Consider the following 26,057-nt stretch of genomic DNA (forward strand, 5'->3'; position numbering starts at 1 on the left):
CAGGGGGCGGGCTACATTTGTGATCGTTCGGGGCCCCGGGGGCTGTTGCCGCTGGAGCACCGAGTTTTCCACAGAGCTATGTCCGACGGGTTTGAGAGGGCCCCTGGGGTCGGGAGGGGCAGAGGGCGCGGGCGGGGAATAGAAACGGCGGAGGGAGGGAAAACACCGGGCTTCAGTGGGGCCTCGGGCGCTGGGGATGAGCCGGGCAGAGCCAAAGCCGCGGGGAGCCAACAGCAGGAGCCGCTACGGCCGCCTCGCACTGGGCCGCCTGGAGGAGGAGGAGATGCAGGAGCAGGTAATTGGCCCTCCTGGAATTGTCTCTCTAAATGTCTTCTCTGTGTGTGTCAGGGGATCCTGGGAGTTGTAGTTCATCAGTAGCTGCATTATGCTCTTCCCAGATTTTGTGACAGGGAGGGACATTCCCTAAGTGGAGTAAACTGGTATTAAAGGAGAACTAAACCTACCAGTGCCCATTTGGTGGGTTCACCCCTGTAACTGCCAACCTCATACCCCCGACTGGCGCCCCCGTTTCTTCAGCGTAGTTTAGTTTCTACAGAGTGTGCCTCCTCCATCTTCCCTGTGACCCGCCGTTGGCCATTGCAATCCAATTCCGAGCGCTGCTTCTTCCAGCCCTCTGCATCACTGTTCTCAGGTTTAGTTGTCCTTTAAGAACTTGATTTAAAAAAAATAAAAAACAATAAAAAAAACCTCCTCAGACAAATCTGTTGCCAATGACTGTGTTGGAAGTTGACATAAGGCTTTTGGTGTTGATAACAATGTAACTATGTCTGTGAATTGAGAGGCTAACGGTGGCCATACACAGGGCGATCGCCAAACAAGCGGATCATATTGGTATGGGCGATATCGGGCTGATCGATTGTGGGCCCTAGGGCCCAATGATTGGATCAGAATGGAGGCAATACGGGCAGTCGGATCGTGGGACTGTATCAACGAACAGATGCGGCCGCGATCAAACGGGATTTTTTACCCTGCCAAATCGACATCTGGCTGTAGAGTCCTGTGCGGTTCATTTTTTTGGAACCTGCAATCCGCAACCTGAACCCGCATTCTTACCCGCTTGGACCCGCTACCCGATCCGCAAGTACCTTATCCGCAACCTGGAAGTTCTGTCAATATAAACCGGAAGTGGCATTGTCTGAAGTAGGAGTGATCAGAAAAAAGGAGTAAAAATCACTATTGAGAAGACCCGCGGCCCGACCCATAGAACCGCAGACCCGCAGCTATACCCCCACCCGGAACTTCAACTCGCAGGTTTTTGCAGGTACCCGGCCCGCTGCAGGACTCTATCTGGCTGACTTTCAATCAGATATCGATCGGGGAAGCCCATCTAAAGGCCCCACACACGGGCCAATAAGCTGCCGACTTGGTCTGGTGAGGGGACGGCGTTACTTACCAAATTCCTTGTTTTAAGAAAACAAACCACACATTTTAGTGTTAGTTGGCCTTTACAAAAGCTGCTAATCAGCTGATTTTGACTTCAGTGAGTTTCTGTAGTAAATGAACATTTGACTCCCAATTTAACACTGAATTAGCCTTTAAAGGGGTGGTTTACCTTTAAGTTAACTTTTAGTATGTTATCAAATGGCCAATTCTAAGTAACTTTTCAATTTGTCTTCATTAGGGATGCACCGAATACAGGATTCGGTTCGGGATTCTGCCTTTTTCAGCAGGATTCGGCTGAATCCTTCTGCCCAGCCGGACCGAATCCGAATCCTAATTTGCATATGCAAATTAGGGGCAGGGAGGGAACTCACATGACTTTTTGTCACAAAACAAGGAAGTAAAAAAATGTTTTTCCATTCTCATCCTAATTAGCATATGCAAATTTGGGTTCGAATTCGAATGCCGAATCTTTCGCGAAGGGTTCGGCCGAATCCAAAATAATGGATTCGGTGCATTTTTTTCTACTAATTTCTTCCAGCTTTTAAATGGGGGTCACTGACCCCATCTAAAAAAAACAAATGCTTAGTAACACTACACATTTTATAGTTGTTGCTACATTTTTTTAAATGTTGCTCACAGGTTCAAAAGGTTGGGGATCCCTGATCTAGATGTTGGGCATGCATTTATTATTGCTACTTTTTATTATGTATGGTTGCTAAGATAATTTGGACCCTAGCAACCAAATTGCTGAAACTGCAAACTGGAGAACTGCTGAATAAAAAGATAAATTACAGTGCTACGCAATATGTTGGCGTTATATAAATACATGTTAATAATAATAATAATAATAAATAACTAAAAAACACAAATAATAAAAAATGGAAACCGATATTGTATATTGTCTCAGAATTTCACTCTCTATATCATACTAAAATGTAATCTAAAGTTGAACAACCCCTTTAAGGGGACCTGTCATCCAGACATAACCAGCTGTATAATAAAATCCATTTTCAAATGAAACCTGAACCCCCAACTTTTTTTTTTTTAAATAAAACATCCATACCTGTTATTAAAGGTATTTAAAAAAAAAAAGTCACATATACAGTACAGGTATGGTATCCGTAATCCAGAAAACTCAGAATTACTGAAAGGCCAAATCACATAGACTCCATTTTATCCAAATAATCCAAATTTGAAAAAAAAAAAAAAAAAATTCCTTTTTCTCTGCAATAATGAAAACGTACCTTTTACATGATCCTAACTAAGATATAATTAATCCTTATTGGAAGTAAAACCAGCCTATTGGGTTTATTTAATGTTTGTAAAGACAAATTACAGAAAGATCTGTTATCTGGAAAGCCCCAGGTCCTGAGCATTCTGGGTAACTGGTCCCATACCTTGTATTGCCTGCCCACATCTATTCCTTAGCAATTACTTTCACTTTCTATTCTGCTATTTCTAATATCATTGAATTCTCTCCTTCCCCCTCCCTTTTCCCAGTCTGATTGTGTAACATGGGTGTGTACATCAGCTCCCCTGTTCTGGCACATACACAAGATTTTGGGTAACACAGCTTACCCTACTAACAGGCTTCCCAGAATGGCCCCCTCCTGCTTACTGTGATTGTAATTGCCAAGATTGAAGCAAACAAGATTGAAATATTTTATATAGTGTAAGTGAAGTTTCTTTTGCTTGACAGACACAATAGAAATTAATTTAAAATTATTTTAATGTAGTAGGTCAAAAGTGCCCTTGTATTTATCACTATTTCTTGGCACCACCTGGCACTGCTTCCTCCTAATTTGTCATCCTTCCATCTGTCAGTATTAGCTGTGTGCCCCTCACCTGTATAGTTTATATAAACACTACTGTGTATCCTGTGCTGGAATGGCTGCCCCCATGGCTACACAGCAGCTTGTTTATATAAACTATAGTAGTACTTATCTGTTATCTAATGTGTATCCTGTGCTTGAATGGCTGCCCCCATGGCTACACAGCAGCTTGTTTATATAAACTATAGTAGTACTTATCTGTTATCTACTGTGTATCCTGTGCTTGAATGGCTGCCCCCATGGCTACACAGCAGCTTGTTTATATAAACTATAGTAGTACTTATCTGTTATCTACTGTGTATCCTGTGCTTGAATGGCTGCCCCTATGGCTACACAGCAGCTTGTTTATATAAACTATAGTAGTACTTATCTGTTATCTACTGTGTATCACGTGCTTGAATGGCTGCCCCTATGGCAGCTTGTTTATATAAACTATAGTAGTTTTTGCTGAAGTTCCTGTTTCTTTAAAGGAGAAGGAAAGTCAAAACATAGTCTTTTAAGTAAAGGCTTTGGCGCATAGAACTTACAGAGAGTTTGCAATCTGTTCTCCCCGGTCTGGTGTTCAAGCAGTGACGCTCTCCCAAGACGACAGTGTGTGATTTTTGGTGACGTCACCTTTATCTCAGGCATCTTCTGCCAGAGGCAGCCATGATGCGCATTAGGCAGAAGTTACTTGTAGTGCGCATGTACTCTGGGCGCAGCTATGAGCGCGTCATCATTGACTCTTGTGCCCATGCCCCCACCCAATCAGAAGAGGAGCTTTTTTTTTGTGTAGGAGACGCAAGGGAATCGCTTTTAAATTTCAGTGGGGATAGCAGTCTACATGAAGCGTTTGCGGTGTGCAGTGAGGGGACAGTAACTCCATACAGAGCAGGCCAAGGTGAGGCCAATATCGATGACTATTTCACTACTGACACGCTATGGGTCAACTACTTTTTTTTGGCACATGCGCAATTAGAAAAAAGGTGAAGGAAGCCGTCGCTACATAACTAACATGGTGCCCACCTGAAAAAAATGATGCGAACAAGGACATGGATTTTAGGAGATCTGAATGACATAAGTGCTTTTTTTCAGGAGGTCTTAAGTAGTACAACACAAGGAGATAGGTATTGATTTGTTCCTTTCCTTCTCCTTTAAGATGGCCATGAACAAAGCTCAACCATTTGTATAACTGAGCACTTGGCATGCAGAGCTTGAGACTCTGTTAAATGCATTCCATTAGTCCTCTGTGTGGGTATCTTTTGTCAATATTCTTTACTTACACGAGCAGCGGCAGTTTCCCTGATTTTAATTAATGTTTTCCCACATATTACATAAAAATTTTGTCCTGATGTAACCAAAAAACTGCTTTTTTTTCTCCCCTTGATGAATGTTATGATTTGTGAAATAAAGAGGTATAAAATATTAACCAAATGTATATGTTACCACGGTTCTGCTTGTAAATAGTCCATTCCAATTAGTCTGCCCCTTATACAGTCCTGCACCAATCACTTATTGCTTTAGCTTGTGTCTGTGACTGAGAGTCTTGCACATGCCCCCATAGTGTAACATTAACGCTGCAATGTTTAACTCGTTATTAACACCGTAAATATTGTATCTCAAAGTAAAACTGACTCCTGTGCTTATATCCTTTCAGTACTTTATATATATATATATATATATATATATATTTATTTATTTATTTATGACAAATGCAAGAGGTCCTCTGCACTCAACCCATTATCAATATATTTAAGACAGAGACATTTTGTGCATACTGCTACTGAAAAATGTCTTACCCTTTAAACAAAACAGGGATTGTTTGTCCATATATTGCAATATATTTAAGCTGGCCAACTAAGTTTTACCTGCAACTAAAGGTGGCCATACACGGGCCGATAAAAGCTGCCGACAGACTGTGTCGGCAGCTTATTGGCCCGTGTATGGGGGCCCCCGACGGGCTTCCCCGATCGAGATCTGGCCGAAAGTCGGCCAGATCTCGATCGGATGGGTTTAAAAATCCCGTCGGATCGCGGCCGCATCTGTTCGTTGATGCGGTCCCGCGATCCGACCGCCCGTTTCAGAATGCTAGGATCCGATCGTTGGGCCCTAGGGCCCACGATCGGATCTGCCCGATATTGCCCACCTCAAGGTGGGCATATCGGAGGGAGATCCGCTCGTTTGGCGACATCGCCAAACGAGCGGATCTATCCATGTATGGGGACCTTTACTTGCTGCTTTCAAAGTAAAACTCCCAAACTTGGCTGCCCTTTTATTAGACACCAGTGGGATCACATGACTATAGATATATATATAGATTAGAGAGAGACGGGGAAGGAAAGAGAGATAGTTATAAGTCGCTGAGGAGTTCCATGACCATCATATAAAAATATATGTGTGTGTGTCCTGGAACTCCGAGGTTACCAATATCCTCATACTTTCCAACAAGTGGTATTATATTATAATACAAAAGTTTTAGTGAGTCTTTCTCGATCTTCTATCTTGGATTTTAAACAAACATTGTCCAGTAGATCACTATCTATAGGGGATCTAAATCTTCACATCACACGTGTCTGTTTCTCACACATATCCGTTATACAAAATTAGTTTTTTCCCTTACTAACGTCTGCCCTAATGTATTGTGTCCTGGAATATAGTTGTCACTTGATAAGCTAGCTGACCTTGTTCATCTTATCTTGCCTTTTTAGCACAGACAAGTCACAAAAGGACTTCACCAGCGGCCCAATTGCCAGCTCACACTTACACAATGGCCGTATCTAAAGCACAGCCTGCAGATCGTGGGAGACTCCGCTCAAACCTGTCTGCGAATGCTGCCGAGTTCTACCCCTCAGGATATTCTGTAGAAGCCAATGTGAGTATCCAGCACAGGACTTTCTTGGTGTTTGTCTTTTGCCTACAAACTAATGAAGGAAGCAAATGACCAAAAAAAACAGGTTTTCAAAAGCAATACACCATTTCTCTTACTAAATATGTCAATAATGTTGAGATAATTATCATTTACAAGCATCTCAGTTTTGAATATTTGGAAGGAGGAGGGCCTCATTGGGTTGCTGCCTTTCCCCACCTTGAAGAGCCAGGACTATGATGTGTCGATTGGCCAATCTCTTTGTCAATCTAAGAGTCCTGAATGTTTTATTTAAACAGGCAGGCAGTTTTGACCCAGACAGCCCTTCCGAAAAATTGGGCAATCCGAGTTAAAACCAGACAGGTGGTTATCCTAGGCCTCGCTCTGGTTAGAGGATTTCTCAAAAGATAAGAGAAATAGAGAACCAGTCATTTAAATTAAAGGGGTTGTTTACCTTTAAATTAACTTTTAGTATGGTGTAGAGAGTGATATTCTGAGAAAACTTGCAATTGGTTTTCATTTTTTTTCATTTGTGGTTTTTGATTTATTTTAGCTTTTTATGCAGCTGCTCTTGAGTTTCCAATTTCTGCTATCTGGTTGCTAGGGTCCAAATTACCCCAGCAACTATACATTGATTTGAATAAGAGACTGGAATAGGAGAGGGCCTGAATAGAAAGATGAGTAATAAAAAGTAGCATTAACAATACATTTGTAGCCTTACAGAACGTTTGTTTTTAGATGGGGGTCAGTGACCCCCATTTGAAAGCTGGAAAGAGTCAGAAGAAGGCAAATTATTCAAAAACGATAAAAAATGATAATGAAGGCCAATTGAAAAGTTGCTTAGCTTTGGCCATTCTATAACATACTAAAATGGAGGTTCTATTTAATGTCAATTATTTGGAAGGCTGACCTCATCTTATAAATACTATCCATATATAAAATCTACAAGCTTGGGGTAAAAAATTGGTTCCTTTATGCAGAGCAATCGGGGTCATTTATAAACACTGGGCAAATTTGTACCTCGGTAGTAACGCATGGCAACCAATCAAATGTTTGCGTTCAGTGTTCAACCTGCAGCTGGCTGAAAATAAAGCTAATCGCTGATTGGTTGCTATGGGCTGCACATCTGCCCAGTGTTTCTAAATGAGACCCAATAAAAAAAACTCTCACCGTTAAAGAGGGAAGTTGAAAGGGTGGAGTTAATGCTTTATAATAAAATAAATAGTTTTATCAATTAAAAAAAAATCTGATTTTCATCACAAGAACATTAATATAAAGGGACTCCTTACCATATGCTTGACAGCAGACAGTATCTGAGAGAAGATGACTTTACTTTCTGATTCAGCTAATTGGCCTAACGCCGAATGTGTTGCTTTGTTCATTTGGGCCAATGACCTGAACAATTGGAACAGCGATGAACTGTGGCTCCTTCATTTTGACCAATGGAAATTTTCCATTAGGACACCATCTTGATCCACAGGATTATCTGTTGGAATAGTGTGGCTATACATGCCCAGATGATTGGACAATGTGGTCGAAATTAGCCAAAGTGTGTGACTAAATCTGGGCATGTATGGCCATCTTGACTTAATTTTGGGACCTAAAGTAGAAAAAATAGATGGATTCCCTTGTTGACTTAAAAAATAATTTTATCCTGTTAGTTACTGCTGGGGTCTGACTATTGTCAGAGTTAATTGGTCCCTATAATTTATTTAATTTATGGTAAATAATGCTTCATTCAACACTTTAAGATTTAAACACTTGATGAATGTTTTTAATTAGCTATTTATATGGATCAATTGGATTAATTGCACTGCACTTTAGTTTTAATCACTAGGATCTCAGATCTTCGTCAATACACTTTGCACGTGCACTGCAGGAACTCCTTGGACGCGGTGTAAGATCGAAACAGAAACTTTTTCACATTAAGTAACGCCTTACGCGTTTCGTGTGTTTCTACGAGTAATCAAGGATATCAGAATCAAGGTTATAAATATTTGAGACAGATAAATTGAATAGTATTAATTATACATATTTTTATTTAAAAAAAAAAGTGATTTATTGATAAATTGTTGGTAACAAACGGGGTACTTTCTTCTTAATTGGGGACCTGTCATCTTAAGAAATAACTCCAAATTCTATATTGTGTTATTCAAGCAAAATAAACCTTACGTTCACCATATAAATTATTTAAATATTGTTTTATTCTATTGAAATCAGTTAGAGCAGGGGTGCCCAAACTTTTTGCGAGGGCCAGATTTGGTGAGGCGAAAATATGTGGGGGCCGACCATTCAGCCCGACATTCTTTGAACCATTAAATTACAGGAATTGAGTAATCGTAGCAGTAATATTTGGGCACATTAGTGAAATGATCTGCCACTTGGTCTATACTGCTGCCTGTGTGTTAGCAATAGACCCGTACTGGAACGTAGTGACGCCATACTTCTTTAGTTTACTGTACTGGCACGTCAGTACGTCTATTGACACCTTCAGCCCTAAAGAAGTCTGCGAAAACAGCGCATCACTACGTGCCCATCCTTGTCTATTATGAACACCTTCAGCACACAGGCAGCAGTATAGACCAAGTGGCAGATTTCACTAATGTGCCTTAATATTACTGCTATGGGATTCCTGATCGCACTGTGCTGGGGGGCCTCATTATTAATTTCATGATGGAGGCTGAGGGCCAGTGTAAATTTGAAAAAGGGCCGCACTTTGGACATGCCTGAGTTAGAGCATACAGGCCATTGTGTGGATACCAGTTTTGCTTCATCATCACAAAATCTAATATATGTGCCAGAGTGGAGGACCTGCTGCATGTGCACAGGCTGTACCATTATAAACAGGAGGGCGGCTTGAGGAATGTGGGGAGGGCCCTGACATCAAAGAATTGCAGAAATGAAATATCACAACTGTCAATCATGTATTTTCTTCCCCACAACCTTCGCAGAAAACGCTTCTTTTTCTGAAGTTTCCTGCGACTTCGGAAAACGAAGTGTCGCGAGTGCCATGCTGCAGGCGTTTTTTCATTATAGCAGGCGGAAGCAGTTCGGGGAGATTAGTCGCCCCAAAGAAGGGCGACTAAATCTCCAGGTGTGACCTTACCTTAAGGGGCCATGGGAAATGACTCAACTTGGTAGTGCTCTGATCAGTGTAAAAGCACCCCATATTTTTTTTTTTATATATATATATATATATATATATATATATATATATGTATATGTATATGTATATGTATATATATATATATATATGTATATATATGTGTGTATATATATATATATGTATATATATATATATATATATATGTATATATATATATGTGTGTATATATATATATATATATATATATATATATATATATATATATATATATGTATGTATATGTATATATGTATGTGTGTGTACGTACATACATACATACATACATACATACATACATACATACATACATACATACATACATACATACACATCTATACACGCATATTTCATATCAACCAATCAGCAGTTAGCATTTACAGGTCTGTCGTTGAGCTAAAGTCAGTTGAATTTATATTTACCATAAAACAAGATTCCTTCTTGTTTTGTAGAACTGTGTAGAAGAGAACGGCTGCTATCCGGTGCTTCCTGAGGGGACACTTACAGAGTATGTGCAAGACTTTTTAAACCATTTAACTGAACAGCCTGGAAGTTTTGAGGCGGAAGTCTTCCCTTTCTCCGATGTACTGAATAACTGTGTTACTACAGATGAATCATTGCAAGAACTTGTTGAACTTATTTACCAGCAGGTAATGACTTCTTGTTCTCAAACAAATGCCATGTGCAGAATTAAAATAAAGATAAATCTTTTTACCCTAAAGCTGGCCACAGATGCAAAGATCCGATCGTACTAATCATCGTATGATCGGATTTCCCCATCTCCCGACCTGCCGATAGAAATCTTTTAACCTGTCCGATCGATTAAACGACTAATCTCTGCCGGACGAAAAATGTTGGGACTCTCCACACATGGTCCGAAAATCGTACAAATCCTTGTTTCGTAAGATCTGATCTTTGCGTCTATGGCCAGCTTTATATAGCCTCTGATATCTATTTGTCTATATCAGAAGGGTGTTTTAATCTTACAAATCAGATTGCCATTGGTTTAGAGCTGTCAGGATTAGTGGATGAGCGAATTTATTCGCCTGCCATGGATTTGCGGTAAATTTCCACATTTCGCCATTTGCAAATTATTTTTTTGTGAACTGTGGCAAAAATTTGCTGCAGAAAAATTCACCCATATGAGAAAACGCCCTTGACTTTAATGCATTTGGACAAAAAAAAGTTGCGATAAGAAAAAACGCCCGTTGACTTAAATGCATTATGACAAAAGTCACCCAGAAGAAAAAAAAACGCCCATTAACTTTAATGCATTTGGACAAATAAGTCGCTATAAGAAAAAACGCCCTTGACTTTAATGCATTTGGACAAAAAAAAGTCGCCATGAGAAAAAAACACCCTTGACTTTAATGCATTTGGACAAAAAAGTCGTTCATAAGAAAAAAACGCCCGTTGACATCAATGCATTATGACAAAAGTTGCTCATAAGAAAAAACACCCATTGACTAATGCATTTGGACAAAAAAGTCGCCATAAGAAAAAACCGCCATTGACTTTAATGCATTTGGACAAAAAAAGTCACCATAAGAAAAAACGGCCATTGACTTTAATGCATTTGGACAAAAAAGTCGCCATAAGAAAAAATGGCCTTGACTTTAATGCATTTGGACAAAAAAGTCGCCATAAGAAAAAACACCTGTTGACTTTAAAGGAGAAGTCAACCCCTTCGTGCAAAAATCCCTCCCCTGTGTAGGCCTCCTCCCCCCTGGCAAATGCCCCATACCTGTTGTTTACCCCTCCATGCAGGTCCTCTCCTGCTGAGTTCACAGCAGCCATCTTCTCCCGAGCGCTCTTCTTCCTGGATTCAGCAGCGTTTTCTGGCGCATGCGCAGTAGATGGCATTTGCCGGTATGGAGCTACTGCGTATGGGCCGAAAGTCACAAAGTTTCCAAAAAAAGAAATCTGGACTTTCGGGGCGCATTAGCTCCGTACCGGCAAACGCCTCCAACTGCGCATGCCCCAGAAAGTCATGAAGTTTCTGATTTCTTTTTTCAGAAACTTCGTGACTTTCGACGTATGCACAGTAGATCAGCACCGGCTAATGCCTCCTACTGTGCATGCGCCAAAAAAAGCAGCTGAATCCAGGAAGAAGAGCACTCGGGAGAAGATGGCTGCTGTGAACTCAGCAGGAGAGGACCTGCAAGGAGGGATAAATAACAAGCAGGTAGGCCGGGAGGGAGGGGGAGGGATTTTTGCAAGTAGGGGTTGACTTCTCCTTTAATGCATGTTGGCAAAAAATGTCGCCATAAGAAAAAACACCCTTGACTTCAATGCATTTGGACAAAAAAGTCGCCATAAGAAATAACGCCCGTTGACTTCAATGGATTATGACAAAAGTCGCCCATAACAAGAATCGCCCATTGACTTTAATGCATTAGGACAAAAAAAGTCGTCATAAGAAAAAACAACCATTGACTTCAATGCATTTCATGAATTGTTCGCCATTTAACGAATTTTTGGGACAGATTCGCTCATCACTAGTCAGGATCACTTTATAAATTCAAGGGATAACAATATGTATATATTTATTCTAGAAAGCAATAATGACAAAAATTAAACAAGCTTCTGTCCTTTTTTGTATGTTTCTTTGCAGCCTAGGGATTGCATGCTTAATTGTAATCTTTTATTTCTTCTATTGATTAGGCAATATCTGTTCCAAACTTCTCTTATACGGGAGCGCGACTGTGCAATTACCTGTCAAATAATCTGCACATTAACCCACAGAACCAGAACTTCAGGCAGTTATTACTGAAGAGGTATGTAAGAATGCTTTGTTACAGATGTATGTAGTCAAGAGGTGTTTATCGCTACCTGTGCCCACCTGTAATTATCTTAATCTATAATATGTGCTATACACAACAGTATAAAGTTGCATTTTGAAGTGTGTATTTGCTGTATTCTTCTATTTCTTTCCTTCTCTTGTGTACTCATCGGCTTCTGTATCAGACTTCCTGTTTTCAACTTAAACCTCCAGGACTTGGGCTTGAGCTTGCTCAGTTTGCTCCTCTCTCGCCTTTCCCCCTCCCTTATCCCTTCCCTGCTGTAATGTAACCCAGAAATATGAGTGAGCAGGGAGAGACTCAGGCAGGAAGTGATGTCACAGCAAGCTAATATGGCAGCTGCTATCCTAAACAAGCAGAGAGAGCTTCTAGAGCTGTTTACTCGGGTATAGTAAAGTATTCTGCAGAATAAATATAGTGTTATAGCTTTTAATTTTTAAGTTTACTTTTAAAGGGGTTGTTCACCTTTAAATTTACTTGTATTATAATCAGTAGCGTAACTAGTGGCTGCCTGTCCCCTCTGCCAAAAATCTTCTGTGTGCACACAGCCCCCCCTCCCCCATCTCTTTCCCTTTGCTCCCAGCTACTTATGCATACCTGATTCTGATGGTCCCCATAGACGCAAAAATTTCTCTTGCCGAACGACCGATTTTAGCGAAGTCCGACCAATCCTTCGAAATTATCGTGCGGTGAGTGGGATTCGAACGATCGTACATCTTACGATTTTTTTACAGGTTAAAAAATCTTTATCGGTCCCAGTGGAATCTATCTATAAGTTTGCAGGGACAAGCAGGCAGCTCACCTTTGTATTCCTGACAATATTACCTGAAATGGTCTTTTTAGTTGATGGACAATTCGTATGATCGTTTCGAGTAGGGATGCACTTTTTTGGATTCGGCCGAACCCCCCAAATCCTTTGCGAAATATTTGGCCAAATACCGAATCCGAACCCTAATTTGCATATGCAAATTAGGGGTAGGAAGGGGGAAACCATTTTTTACTTCATTGTTTTGTGACCAAAAAGCCACGTGATTTCCCTCCCCGTCCCTAACTTATATATACAAATTAGGGTCCGGTTCGGCCAGGCAGAAGGATTCGGCCAAATCCTGCTTAAACAGGCCGAATCCCGAACCGAATCCTGGATTCGGTGCATCCTTAGTTTCAAGATAATCGTGGTCTCACGGTGACGATCGGATCGTTTAAAAATCTTTACATCTATGGCCAGCTTGAGACAATTTGTGGTTGGTTTTCATTTTTTATTATCTGTGGCTTTTGAGTTGTTTAGCTTTTTATTCAGCACCTCTCCAGTTTGCAATTTCAGCATTCCACTTGCTATGGTCCAAAATACCCTAGCAAAAAACGCATTAATATAAATAAGAGACTAGAATGTGAATAGGAGAAGCCTGAATAGAAAGACAAGTAATAATAAGTATCAATAACTATACATTTGTAGCCTTACAGAGCAATTGTTTAGATGGGGTCAGTGACCTACATTTGAAAGCTGGAAAGAGTCAGAAGAATCCCAGAACACTGACATAAAGCCTTTATTTTTCATATTTTGCAGGTGTCAAACAGAATTTGAAAAAAGGGATCAGGCAGCAAAGGGTGATGGAGCCGCCAGAAAGCAATTTCATGCCTTTGTACTGTTCCTGGGCGAGCTCTATCTCAATCTGGAGGTAACACTCTGTGAAGGGAAAATGTCAGTTTACCCATTCCTGCCATGTGCTTTGAAATGGAATGAATGAAAGGTATTGTACTACGGCTTTAACATCGCTAAACAGAAGTAACAACTGTGTACCTGGCTGGGAATAGATTTTTTTACCCTGTAAGTGTTCATCTGCTGTTGAGGCCTGAAAGATAAGGTCAAGTTTTCACCAGTATAACATCAGCAGATGGGGGGGGGGGGGCAATCAGTTTATTTATATAGTAAGGCCATTCCTACAGTGCAAATGAAGAGGTGAGAACTCTATGGGGGAATTCACAAAAGTGGAGATAAAAATGTCAGATTTCACTCCAAATTCACGAACCTCAATCTCCACTTTTGTGAATGTCTTTTAAAGGAGAAGGAAAGGCTAAAATTAAGCAAGCTTTGTTAGAAAGGTCTATATAAAATATACACCAGTAAACCCTCAAAGTAATGCTGCTCTGAGCCCTCTGTTAAAAGAAACACAGTATTTCTTTCCTTCTATTATGTACTCATGGGCTTCTGTATCAGACTTCCTGTTTTCAGCATACACCACCAGGGCTAGGGCTTGAGCATGCTCAGTTTCCTCCTCTCCCTCATCCCTCCTCCCCTCCCTGCTGTAATCTGAGTCCAGAGCTATGAGTGAGCAGGGAGAGACTCGGGCATGAAGTGATGTCACACCAAGCTAATATGGCAGCTGCTATTCTAAACAAACCGAGAGCTTCTAAAGCTTTTTACTCAGGTATGGTAAAGCATTCTGCAGAATAAATATAGTATAAATATTGTGTCTAATCTATTGGCAACTAGGGATGCACTAAATCCAGGATCCGGTTCGGGATTCAGCCGTTTTCAGCAGGATTTGGCAGAATCCTTCTGCCCAGCCGAATTAAATCTAAATCCAAATTAGAGGCAGGGAAGGAAATCATGTGACTTTTTGTCACAAAACAAGGAAGTAAAAAATGTTTTTCCCTTCCCACCCCTAATTAGGAGTCGGTTCAGTATTCGGCCGAATCTTTCGCAAAGGATTCAGGGGTTCGGCCAAATCCAAAATAGTGGATTCGGTGCATCCCTACTTTAAACAGACAGTTTTCAGATTTTGTCTCTCAAAACATTTTAATGACATTTTTTATGAATTTGTCTTTAGCTCTTACTACATCTGTCAGCCATCAAATTGCAATTTCCGGAGAGGGGTTTATTTTACCTCGGAAAATTATACATCCTTTTTTCATTATAGCCTGGTCTTTCTAAATCTGCCTACATGTTTGTGTAATTCCACTTCTGTAACAAGATATAAGGGTCTAAATACAAAAAATGCAATTTTGCATAATAGTGCTGTTAAAATTAAATAAGATAAAACTAGTAAAATAATGCAAGTGTGAGTTAAAAACTTTTTACATATAAAATTGTATAAAATACACTTTTTTTGGTTTTGTTAATGAGGCTTTTACACCTACAGGGTTAGACAGAAACTTGTGCCCTGACTATAAAATGCAAATCCCTATTAATATGCAAATAACTCCCCAATGGGGCACCTACAGGAGGTGTGAAATGAAGATTGGGTGAAGCAGAGCAAGTTATCTTAGAATTGATCTGACACACGGGGAAGAGTTACACTGAGCTTTACTCCATTTTTAAAATGTCGGGAGAAAATGTTGTTTAAAATGTCATTTGAAAGACAAATTCCTAAAAGACTTTCACTAAAAAATGAAAAGTGCTGGTTGAGTCAGAATTTAGGTGGATTTCTGTTTGTGAATATGGGGGGTAAACACCGGTTTACCGCCACTTTTACTACAAAAATGTGCTCTCTCCACTTTTGTGAATTCCCCCCTATATATTTATGATGGTGGAGAAAGAACCAATTACATGTTTCTTGACACTTGAGCAGTTAAACGCTTGTGCCTTTCAGAATGGAAAACCCCAGGCCCTCCATTTGTCTTGAAGTCTCTTCTAAAAGTGGACAGTAGATATGGCTGTAGATCTTTTCTCATTAACATGTTCTTGTTCTCCACTCTAGATCAAGGGAGCGAAGGGCCAAGTGACTCGTGCTGAAATTCTGCAGAGTGGTCTCCAAGAACTACTGAATTCCCTGTTCTCTAATCCAGTGGATGACAACCTGATGTGTGCAGTAAAACTACTGAAGGTGCAGATACCTTGTATTTGTTGGTCTGCTGGGTACTGTATTGTATGGCAGTTATGGTCCTCATACAATGTTTCCTACTAGTTTGGGCACACTCAGCAGTATTCGGCAGACACATTGTTCTTCATTTCCCCAGGGTCCATAATGATTTGCCATTGTTCCTCCTTGCTGGATTGAATGGATGTTTATATTAGGGATACACCGAATCCAGGATTAGGTTCGGGATTCGGGCAGGATTCAGCCTTTTTCAGCAGGATTCGGATTCGGCGAATGCTAATTTGCATATGCAAATTAGGGTTTTGTTTGGTATTCGGCGAATCTTTCTCGAAGGATTCAGGGGTTCTGCCGAATTCAAAGTAGTGGATTCGGTGCATCCCTAGTTTATATAGCTACAGAGGGTTGGGAGTTCTGACTTTGGTATCAAAGCTGCCCTGGGCTGCTAGTGCATTGAATAGAGAAAGACGGGTATTGGGTGCCTTATTTGTGAACCTGTTATCCAGAAAGCTCTGAATTATTGTGAGCAGGGCCCTCTCATTCTATTTGTCCTGTAGCGTTTGTTAGCTAACTTTCAAGACCCCTTCTTCATCATACTGAAATAAGAAACTTTCTAGATACAACCAATTAAAAATTCTGTATTGTTTCTGAAATAATCAAGTTTATTTTCACTATTCCTCTCTCAGCATCTTTCTACTCATTCTCTCTTCAGGAGTTGGGTGTCCAATGAATGATTCAATATATCTTATAGGTGGGCTCCTTTTGCCTAGAAGATGTATTGGGGCTCACTCTATTAAAATCACCAGACATCATGTCTCTCTACATGCAGAATTTGTGCAAAAGGCAGTTATTGTGTTAGATTTTGTTTGTACTGGAATCAGTTAGTGGAGTGAGCTCTAATACATCTGCTATGAAAGGAAGCCCCCCTATAAGATATATTGGATCATTTATCTGACACCCAACTGCTGCATGAAGACAGAATGAAGAGAAACAGATGCTGTGAGAGGAATAGTGAACATAAACTTGATTATTTCAGAAATAATGCAGAATTTTTATTTGATTGTATTTAGAAAGTTTTCACATCATTATGACGAAGCTTATTTAAAATTTTCATTTTCGCGATAGTTACATAGTTAAATTGGGTTAAAAAAAGACAAAGTCCATCAAGTTCAACCCCTTCAAATGAAAACCCAGCATCCATACACACACCCCTCCCTACTTTCACATAAATTATATATACCCATATCTAAACTAATTATAGAGTTTAGTACAGGTATGGGACCTGTTATCCAGAATGCTTGGGACCTGGGTTTTTTTGGGATAACGGATCTTTCTGCAATTTGGATCTTCATACTTTTTAGTCTACTCAAAAATAATTTAAACATTAAAAAAAAATAGCTGGTGTTGCCTCCAATAATAATAATTAGTTTGGATCAAGTACAAGGTACTGTCTTATTATTACAGAGAACAAGGAAATCATTTTTAAATATTTGGATAAAATTGAGTCTATTGGAGATAGATATTACGTAATTCAGAGCTTTCTGGATAACAGTTTTCCGGATAATGGATCCCATACCTGTATCACAATAGCCTTGGATATTATGTCTGTCCAAGAAATCATCCAAGTCCCTCTTATAGTCATTAACTGAATCAGCATCACAACATCACCCGGCAGTGCATTCCACAACCTCACTGTCCTGACTGTGAAGAACCCCCTACGTTGCTTCAAATGAAAGTTCTTTTCTTCTAGTCTGAAGGGGAGGCCTCTGGTACGGTGATCCACTTTATGGGTAAAAAGGTCCCCTGCTATTTGTCTATAACAGGCATGTCCAAAGTGCGGCCCGTTTTCAAATTTACACTGGCCCTCAGCCTCCGTGATGAAATTAATAATAATGAGGCCCCCCCAGCACAGTGCGATTAGGAATCCGATAGCAGTAATATTTGGGCACATTAGTGAAATGATCTGCCACTTGTTCTATAGAGACACTGTCTTCTTTAGGGATGTCAATAGACGTACTGACGTGCCAGTACAGTAAACTAAAGAAGTATGGCGTCACTATGTGCCAGTACGTGTCTATTACTAACACCTTCAGCACACAGGCAGCAGTATAGACCAAATGGCAGATCATTTCACTAATGTGCCCAAATATTACTGCTACGGCTACACGATTCCTGTAATTTAATGTTAATGGTTCAAAGAATGACGGGCTGAATGGTCGGCCCCCACACATTTTCACCTCACCAAACCTGGCCCTCGTTGCAAAAAGTTTGGGCACCCCTGGTCTATAATGTAAAGTGTAATCATGTCCCCTCGCAAGCACCTTTTTTCCAAAGAAAACAACCCCAACCTTGACAGTCTCCCCTCATAATTTAAGTCTTCCCTCCCTCTAACCAGTTTAGTTGCACTTAGTCTCTGCACTCTCTCCAGCTCATTTATATCCCTCTTAAGGACTGGAGTCCAAAACTGCACTGCATACTCCAGATGAGGCCTCACCAGGGACCTAAAAAGAGGCAGAATTATGTTTTCATCCCTTGGGTTAATGCCCATGCTGGAACTACTTAAATAAATGTTGATGTGCTTCCATGTAGACTAATTTATCATTGAGATGCATCTTTCTCTCTTCCAGTTAACTGGGTCAGTTTTAGAAGATGCATGGAAAGAAAAAGCTTTGTCCTGTATGGAAGAAGTGATGCTGAGGATGAAGAATGTGGTATTGGATGCAAACTGTAGCAGGTCAGAAAGGGCCAGTTCCTCATCACACTATTAGAAAACGAGGGTGCTACTAGGGATGTAGCCTTTGGATTGAAAAGTTTGAAGATTCATGATTTGTCTTCCCCCTAGAGATGTAAAGCAGATGCTCCTGAAACTTGTGGAACTCCGTTCAAGTAACTGGGGCAGGGTCCATGCTGCTTCCACCTTCAAAGAAGCCACGCCAGAAAATGATCCCAACTATTTCATGGTAGGATTTCAACTATTGCCATAATCCAGTCTGAGCTATGCTGGCTGTCCATTTATTTTAATTCTCCCATTCTGAATTCTGATTTATTCTTCGTGTTCTGGAGCATTTTGAAAGGAAATTAGTCTTTCTTTGGGATACGTCTACAGTGGTGCTTAAAGGAGAAGGAAAGCCACTGAAGCAGTTTATTGCCAATAGATTAGCCACAATAGTGCAAGCTATAACACTATATTTATTCTGCAGAATACTTTTCCATACTTGAGTAAACAGCTCTTGAAGTGTTCTGCAATTGTTTAGGATAGCAAATGCCTTATTGGCTTGGTATGACATCAGTTCCTGCCTGAGTCTCTCCCAGCTCGCTCATAGCTCTGGGCTCAGATTAAAGCATGGAGGGGAGGAGGGAGGGAGCAAACTGAGCATGCTCAGGGCCGTTCTCTGGAGGTTTATGCTGAAAACAGGAAGTCTGATACAGAAGCCCATGAGTACACAATAGAAGGAAACAAATGTGGTGTTTCTTTTGACAGAAGACTCAGAGCAGCATTTCTTTGAGGGTTTTCTGGTGTATTTATATAGACCTTTCTAATAAAGCGTACTTAATTTTATCCTTTCCTTCTCGTGTAGTTCACCTTCAAGTTAACTTTTAATATGTTCTAGAATGGCCAATTCTGGGCAATTTATCAATTGGTCTTCATTATTTATTTTTTTCGTGTTTTTTTAATTATTTACTGCCTTCTTCTGACTCTTTCTAGCTTTCGAACGGGGGTCACTGACCCCATCTGAAAAACAAATGTTCTGTAAGGCTTCAAATGTATTGTTATGGCTACTTTTTATTTCTGATCTTTCTATTCAGTCCTCTCTCATTCATATTCCAGTCTATAATTCAAATCAATGCATGGTTGCTAGGGGAATTTGCAAACTGGAGAGCCCGTGAATAAAAAACTAAACTCAAAAACCACAAATAATAAAAACTAATTGCAAATTGTCTCGGAATATCATTCTCCAAATCATACTAAAAGTTAATTTAAAGGCGAACAACCCCTTTAAGTCTGTGAACCCTTTTACATTTTTATATGAATGTGACCTAAAACATCATCTGATTTTCAAACATGTCCTAAAAGAAGATGAAGAAAAAGACCTTGATAAACAAATGAAAAACAAATTTAAATTTGGTCTTGTATTTATTGGGGAAAAAAGATCCAATAACATCTGCGTGTGGCAAAAGCGTTCACTTAAATTCGCTCAGTATTAAGTGTAAACCCCCCGTACAGTAATGGCTATACCAAACAGTTGTTGATGAGTCCTGCACGTCGATTAGGAGTCGTTTCTCCATACAGAACAGCTTCAGCTCTTGAATGTTGATGGGTTTCCTAACATGAACCACTCGGTTTAGCTCTTCAACAACATTTCAGTTGGATTAAGGTCAGGACTTTGACTTGAACATTCACTTCATTCTTATTTAACCATTCTTTGGTAGAACGACTTGTGTGTTTAGTATCGTTGTCTTGCTGCACCACCCGCTGTCTCTTGAGGTTCAGTTCATGGACAGATGTCTTGACATTTTTCTTTAGCATTCTCTGGTATAGTTCACAATTCATTGTTCCATCAATGATGGCAAGCCGACCAGGCCCAGATGTTGCAGAACACTCCCACCGTCGTTTCACAGATGGGATGAGGTACTTGCTGAAATGCAGTGTTTCTTTCTCCAAATGTAATGCTCTTCATTTAAAGGGGACCTGTCACACGAAAAAAAATATTCCAGATCCTATTTTATCGCATTAGTCAAGCAAAATAAACTTTAATTACACTATATAAATTATTTGAATCTTGTTTCCTTCAATCTGGGAATTCATAATTATAGCAAGCAGGCAGGAGCCATTTTGTGGACACTGGTATTAAAGGAAAACTATGCCCCCCCCAAACCATGTAGGTCTCTATAAAAAGATATTGCATAAAACAGCTCATATGTAAAACCCTGCTTCATGTAAATAAACCTTTTTCATAATAATATACTTTTCTAGTAGTATGTGCCATTGGGTAATCATTAATAGAAAATTGCCATTTTAAAAAATAAGGGCCGCCCCCTGGGATCCTACGATTCAATGTGCACACAAACATACCAACAAACCATACATGTTAGGTCACATGAGCCAATTAACAGACAGAGTTGTGTCTTTTGCTTCAACACTTGTTACAGTTGTAGTATTTCTGGTCAGGTGATCTCTGAGGCAGCACACAGACCATCACGAAATGGTGGTTCAAGGCAAGAGATGTAAAAGGGCAATATTTACTTAAGATTCTTTCATCTGCCACTTAATATGATATAATCTGTTGATTAAGTGTTCATTTTGGGGGTATAGTTTTCCTTTAAGGCAAGCCTTGCATCATCTCAGAATCTTGTTTGTGCACCAGAATGGGGGACCTGATGTCCATCCCCCATGCCCTGGCTACACAATTAAATGGTGAAGAGAACGGGGGGATGTGGGGAGAGCAGTGACATCTAGGAAGTGCTGAATGGAAAGTGAAAGTAATTGTCTGCCCCTATGCCTAAAGCTGGCCATAGATGCAAAGATCCGATCGTACGAATCATCGTACGATTGGACTTTCCCATCTCCCGACCCGCCACTAACCATTCAGATCAAAGTCTTACCAGTCAGATTAGTTAAAGAACAGATCAGCAATGTTCTGCCCCTGACAGCAATCGTACGATATCTATGTCCAACCAAAGCTGGTGACAGTCTCCCACTGAAAATCATACGATCGGCAATACACGCAGAGATATTATCGGCAGCCGACAGAAATTTTCTAACCTGTCCGATCGACAAAACGACCGATCTCCGCCGGACGAAAAATGTCGGGACTCTCCACACACGGTTCGAAAATCGTACGAATCCTCGATTCGTACGATCAGATCTTTGCGTCTATGGCCAGCTTTAGGCATAGAGGAGGGGCAGGCAATATTTGATTGACAGCTGAGATTTTTAAATGAGTTTACAACAGCTATGATTACATGTGAAAGTTTGAAAAGTACTTTTATTATACATAATTTTATGTCTGGGTGACAGGTCCACTTTAAGCCAAAAAGTTATATTTTGGCATCATCCGTCCACAAAACATTCTTCCAGTCTCCTTCTGCTTTGTCCACATGATCTTTAACAAACTGTAGATGGTTAGCAATATTTTTAGGGAAGAGCAGTTATTTCCTTGTTACCCTGTCATACACACAGTTGCTTTTCATTGTTCTCCTGATGATGGACTCCTGACCATAAACATTCACCAATGTGAGACAGGTCTTCAGTTGCTAAGAAGTTACCCTGGGTTCTTTTGTAACCTCTTGGATTATTAGATGCCTTGCAGTTGGCGTTATCTTTGATAGTCAACTACTTCTGGGTAGGGTAACATACTTCAGTTTCCTCCATTTGTACACAGTCTGACTGTTGATTGGAGGAGGTCAAAATCCTTTTTGTAAACTTTTCCAGTTTTATGGGCATCAAAAACTCTTTCTGAGGTCCTCAGACATCTCCTTTGTTCAAGCCATGATGCACAACCACTAATGTGTTTTATGTGTGATCAGGCTTTGCTTGATCCCCGTTCTTTAAAAAAACTGACACTCACACCTGATTGCCATCCCATTGACTAAAAACACCAGCCTCTGATTTCACCTTCAAATAATATGGTCGTCCTAAGAATTCACTTACTTTTGCCATATGCAAATGTTATTGGATAATTTCTTTTCCAAAAAATACATGAACAAATGTAATGTAATTTTTTCATTTGTTTAACTAGGTTTTCTTCATCTACTTTAGGACTTGTTTGAAAAATCAGATCTGAAAGATCAGATTCAGGTTTTATGTCACATTCATATAAAAATATAGAAAATTTTAAAAGGGTTCACAAACTTCCAAGCACCGATGTGTAACATGCAAGTGACTTCCAAGTAGGGCAAAGATAAGCAGTTTTGCTTTCGTTTTGCTCAACTAAGGGGTAAGGATAGTTAGTTCTGGGAGAACAGCATACCAAGAAGATGATGGCTCAGATTTTTAGGGGTTTTCATTATTTTTATACTCCACTTTTATAGCTTCCATAACGAAATTGTCATGGGGGGGGAACATGTTTTTTTACAAAATGTATCAGTCAATAGCTCTCTTCCAGCTGAATCCTGCATTGAAATTTTCAAAAGAGCAAATATATAATTATATATTATATTTAATTTTATTAGACATGGGGCTAGGCATTTTTAGTTTCCCAGGGGCCTTTAATCACGTGATTTGTAATCTGATAAACTTCAGTCACTCTTCACTGCTGCACTGCAAGTTGGAGTGATATCACCCCCTTGCTTTTACCCCCAGCAGCCTTTCTGCAGAACAATGGGAAGGTAACCAGATAACAGCTCCCTGGCTCCTGCATTGCTAAAAAAGCTTCCATGCCCCAACTAGTGGTAGATATGAGAACAACATTCGGTAGAATCCAAGTCCGGTTAACCCAAGTTGCGAATCCTTCAGTTACGTTGAGTGAGAGAAACAAAAGTGCTGGCTCTTTCTGAAAGCACGTGACCAGGCGAAATAACCTGAGATGGCTGCCTACCCACCAATATTACAAAAATAAAAAAAAACATATTTATTGGTTCAAGAATAAAATTTTAAATGGTAGAACGAATTACTTGCAATGTATACGGTGTTATGTAGTAATAAAAATGTTACCATAAAAATGCCTTTAAACTTACTTTACTTTTTTTTTAAAACTCGTTCGTATACATCAAAAAAAAAAAAAACACCAAGACAAATTAAACTTTAAAGTTCACAAAGTCTTTAGAAAGAAATAACTTGCCGAAACTCCACTTGCGCTCCTCTTCAGAAAACGGTCGGGCGATCCATGATGTGGCGCTCTATTTCTCCTCCCTGCTTTCCTTATAGGAGATAGCCAGGGAGGAGTAATCGAGTGCCACATGATGGACCATCGCCTTTTCTGAAGAGGAGCGCAAGCAGAGTTTCGGTAAATTACAGTAATTTCTTAATTTCTTTGCGATTTTTAAATTTTCCTTTGTCTTGGTTTTTTTTTTTTTTCTATGTATACTAACGAATTTTGTTTTAAAAAAAAAAATTGATGTTACTGGTCCTTTAATATTTCAGGATCTTGAAATAAAGAAACTCTCTCTAGGCTTTTAGTGAAAACTAATACAAAGTTTGTATTTTTTGGTAATAGCCGCCATGCCTTCCCAGTCTCTGAATATTATATTTTTAGGGCATTATGCTGTAAAATCAAACCCAAGCACCACTTAATGCGGTAACAGGGCTGTTCTCTATTTTAAGTCTCTCAAGTTACATATATTGATTTTTAGTACCAGTTGTTCTATTTTATTGTATTAGAACATTCAGTCGCATCTTTCTTTTACAGAATGAACCTACATTTTACACATCTGAAGGAGTCCCTTTTACTGCAGCAGATCCCGGTAAGTGAGCCCAGGGTTTAATCTATGCCCCCCCTCTAAAAAATGTAGAAATTCAGTTTAGATCAGGTCAATGAATATTTATTTTTATATTTCCCATAATGTGACTCCCATATCCCTTCCTTTCAGATTACCAAGAAAAGTACCAGGAGCTGTTGGACAGGGAAGATTTCTTCCGAGATTATGATGAAAATGGGACAGACGGCGGAGATTCGTATGTTTTTTTTTGTTTTTTTTTCTTCCCCACCCTTCTCTTTTATATTGGTTATTGCAAAAAGTCTCTTATGAACGTATATAGTGCCCTTTTAAGAAACATCTGCAGTGTTCCAGCAGCTTTAGGATTGTTTGCACATAGCATTGCTTTAACGCACCGCCTTTTTCAGCAGCATTCGGATTCGCCCTGGATCCTTCTTCCTGGCCGAACCGAATCCTACTTTGCATATACAAATTAGGGCAAGAAAGGGAAATCACGTGACTTTTTGTCACAAAACAAGAAATAAAAAAAAATGTACATCTTTTGTGAAGGATTCAGGGGTTCTGCGTATCCCTACTTTAAAGGGATACGGTCATTTGAAAACGTGGTTTTCTTTGTTTTGTTTTTTTATTCAAAACGCATCAGATAATAGTGCTGCTCCAGTAGAATTCTGCACTAAAATCTGTTTCTCAAGAGCAAACCGATTCATTTATATTCAATTTTTAAATCTGACATGTGGCTAGACATATTGTCCTTTTCCCAGCTGCCCCCAGTCATGTGACTTGTGCTGTGATAAACTTCAGTCACTCTTTACTGCTGTACTGCAAGTTGGAATGATATCACCCCCCCCCCAGCAGCCCAACAACAGAACAATGGGAAGGTAACCAGATAGCAGCTCCCTAACATAAAATAACAGCTGCCTGGTAGATCTAAGAACAACACTCAATAGTAAAATTCAGGTCCCACTGAGACACATTCAGTTACATTGAGTAGTAGAAACAACAGCCTGCCAGAAAGCCGTTCCATCCTAAAGTGCTGGCTCTTTCTGAAAGCACATGACCAGGCAAAATGACCTGAGATGCACCTACACACCAATATTACAACTAAAAAAATACACTTGCTGGTTCAGGAATTAAATTTTATATTATAGAGTGAGTTATTTGCAGTGTAAACAGTGTAATGTAGAAATAAAAACGACACCATAAAAATCATGACAGAATCCCTTTAAGGATTTCATTGGCATATGTGGGTGTATCCCTTTAATTGATAGCCTGCTAACCTCTGATCCCTGGGCAGTACTTGGTATTTGCATTTAATGTTTTGCACATGTAAAGGTGTAGCAATCTCTTTATGCCACTGTATGTCTTTTTAATGGTTCCTACTTATTTCAGCTACTTTGAAGACGATGATGATAATGAGATGGATCCTGAAATGGAAGAAGCCTACGAGAAGTTCTGCTTGGAGTCAGAACATAAGAAGAAACAGTGAAACATTAGTCACCCTGTTGGGCAGGGACATCAATCTCTCTCCGCCATGTTGTAGTTTTGAACTACACCTCCCTCCCCAGTGGCAGGGGAAAGAAGCTGCACGCTGTGGGCCTCAATAGCTGAAAGCCCCATGGGGGGGGCATCTCCGGTATGATGATTAGTAAACAGGGGGAACATCTCATCAATAAACCTAATTTTTTTAAGATTCAGTTTGTGCAAACCAGCTCTCTGGAAAAACTGATACCCTGTAAGTTAAAATGAAAGTTTGTGTATATATTAGTTTATTTTATGTACAGATAAAGAGGGGAAAAAAAGTGAGAAATGTGTTTTTGGCTGCAATAAAAATTTCATTTCAGA

General features: G+C 39.8%; 1 protein-coding gene across 2 annotated transcripts; it reads left to right on the forward strand.

The window, feature by feature from the left end:
• On the forward strand, positions 1 to 26,057 carry paip1.S (poly(A) binding protein interacting protein 1 S homeolog). 2 transcript variants are annotated; one of them, NM_001087062.1, is given in 11 exon segments: positions 1 to 295; positions 5,924 to 6,087; positions 9,676 to 9,873; positions 11,888 to 12,000; positions 13,589 to 13,700; positions 15,723 to 15,848; positions 18,467 to 18,573; positions 18,682 to 18,799; positions 24,188 to 24,242; positions 24,369 to 24,453; positions 25,605 to 26,057. In NM_001087062.1, coding segments are annotated over 11 exon segments (1,392 nt in total). In that variant the 5' UTR covers positions 1 to 78; the 3' UTR covers positions 25,702 to 26,057.

Source organism: Xenopus laevis, chromosome 1S (genome assembly GCF_017654675.1).
Source record: "Xenopus laevis strain J_2021 chromosome 1S, Xenopus_laevis_v10.1, whole genome shotgun sequence".
NCBI classification, from domain to species: Eukaryota; Metazoa; Chordata; class Amphibia; order Anura; family Pipidae; genus Xenopus; species Xenopus laevis.

Coding starts and splice junctions, on each gene's coding strand:
- paip1.S (XM_041573246.1), top strand. CDS start 3,885: ATGATGCGCATTAGGCAGAAGTTACTTGTAGTGCGCATGTACTCTGGG. Junction 12,001..13,588: donor AGGCAGTTATTACTGAAGAG/GTATGTAAGAAT, acceptor CATATTTTGCAG/GTGTCAAACAGAATTTGAAA. Junction 13,701..15,722: donor AGCTCTATCTCAATCTGGAG/GTAACACTCTGT, acceptor TCTCCACTCTAG/ATCAAGGGAGCGAAGGGCCA.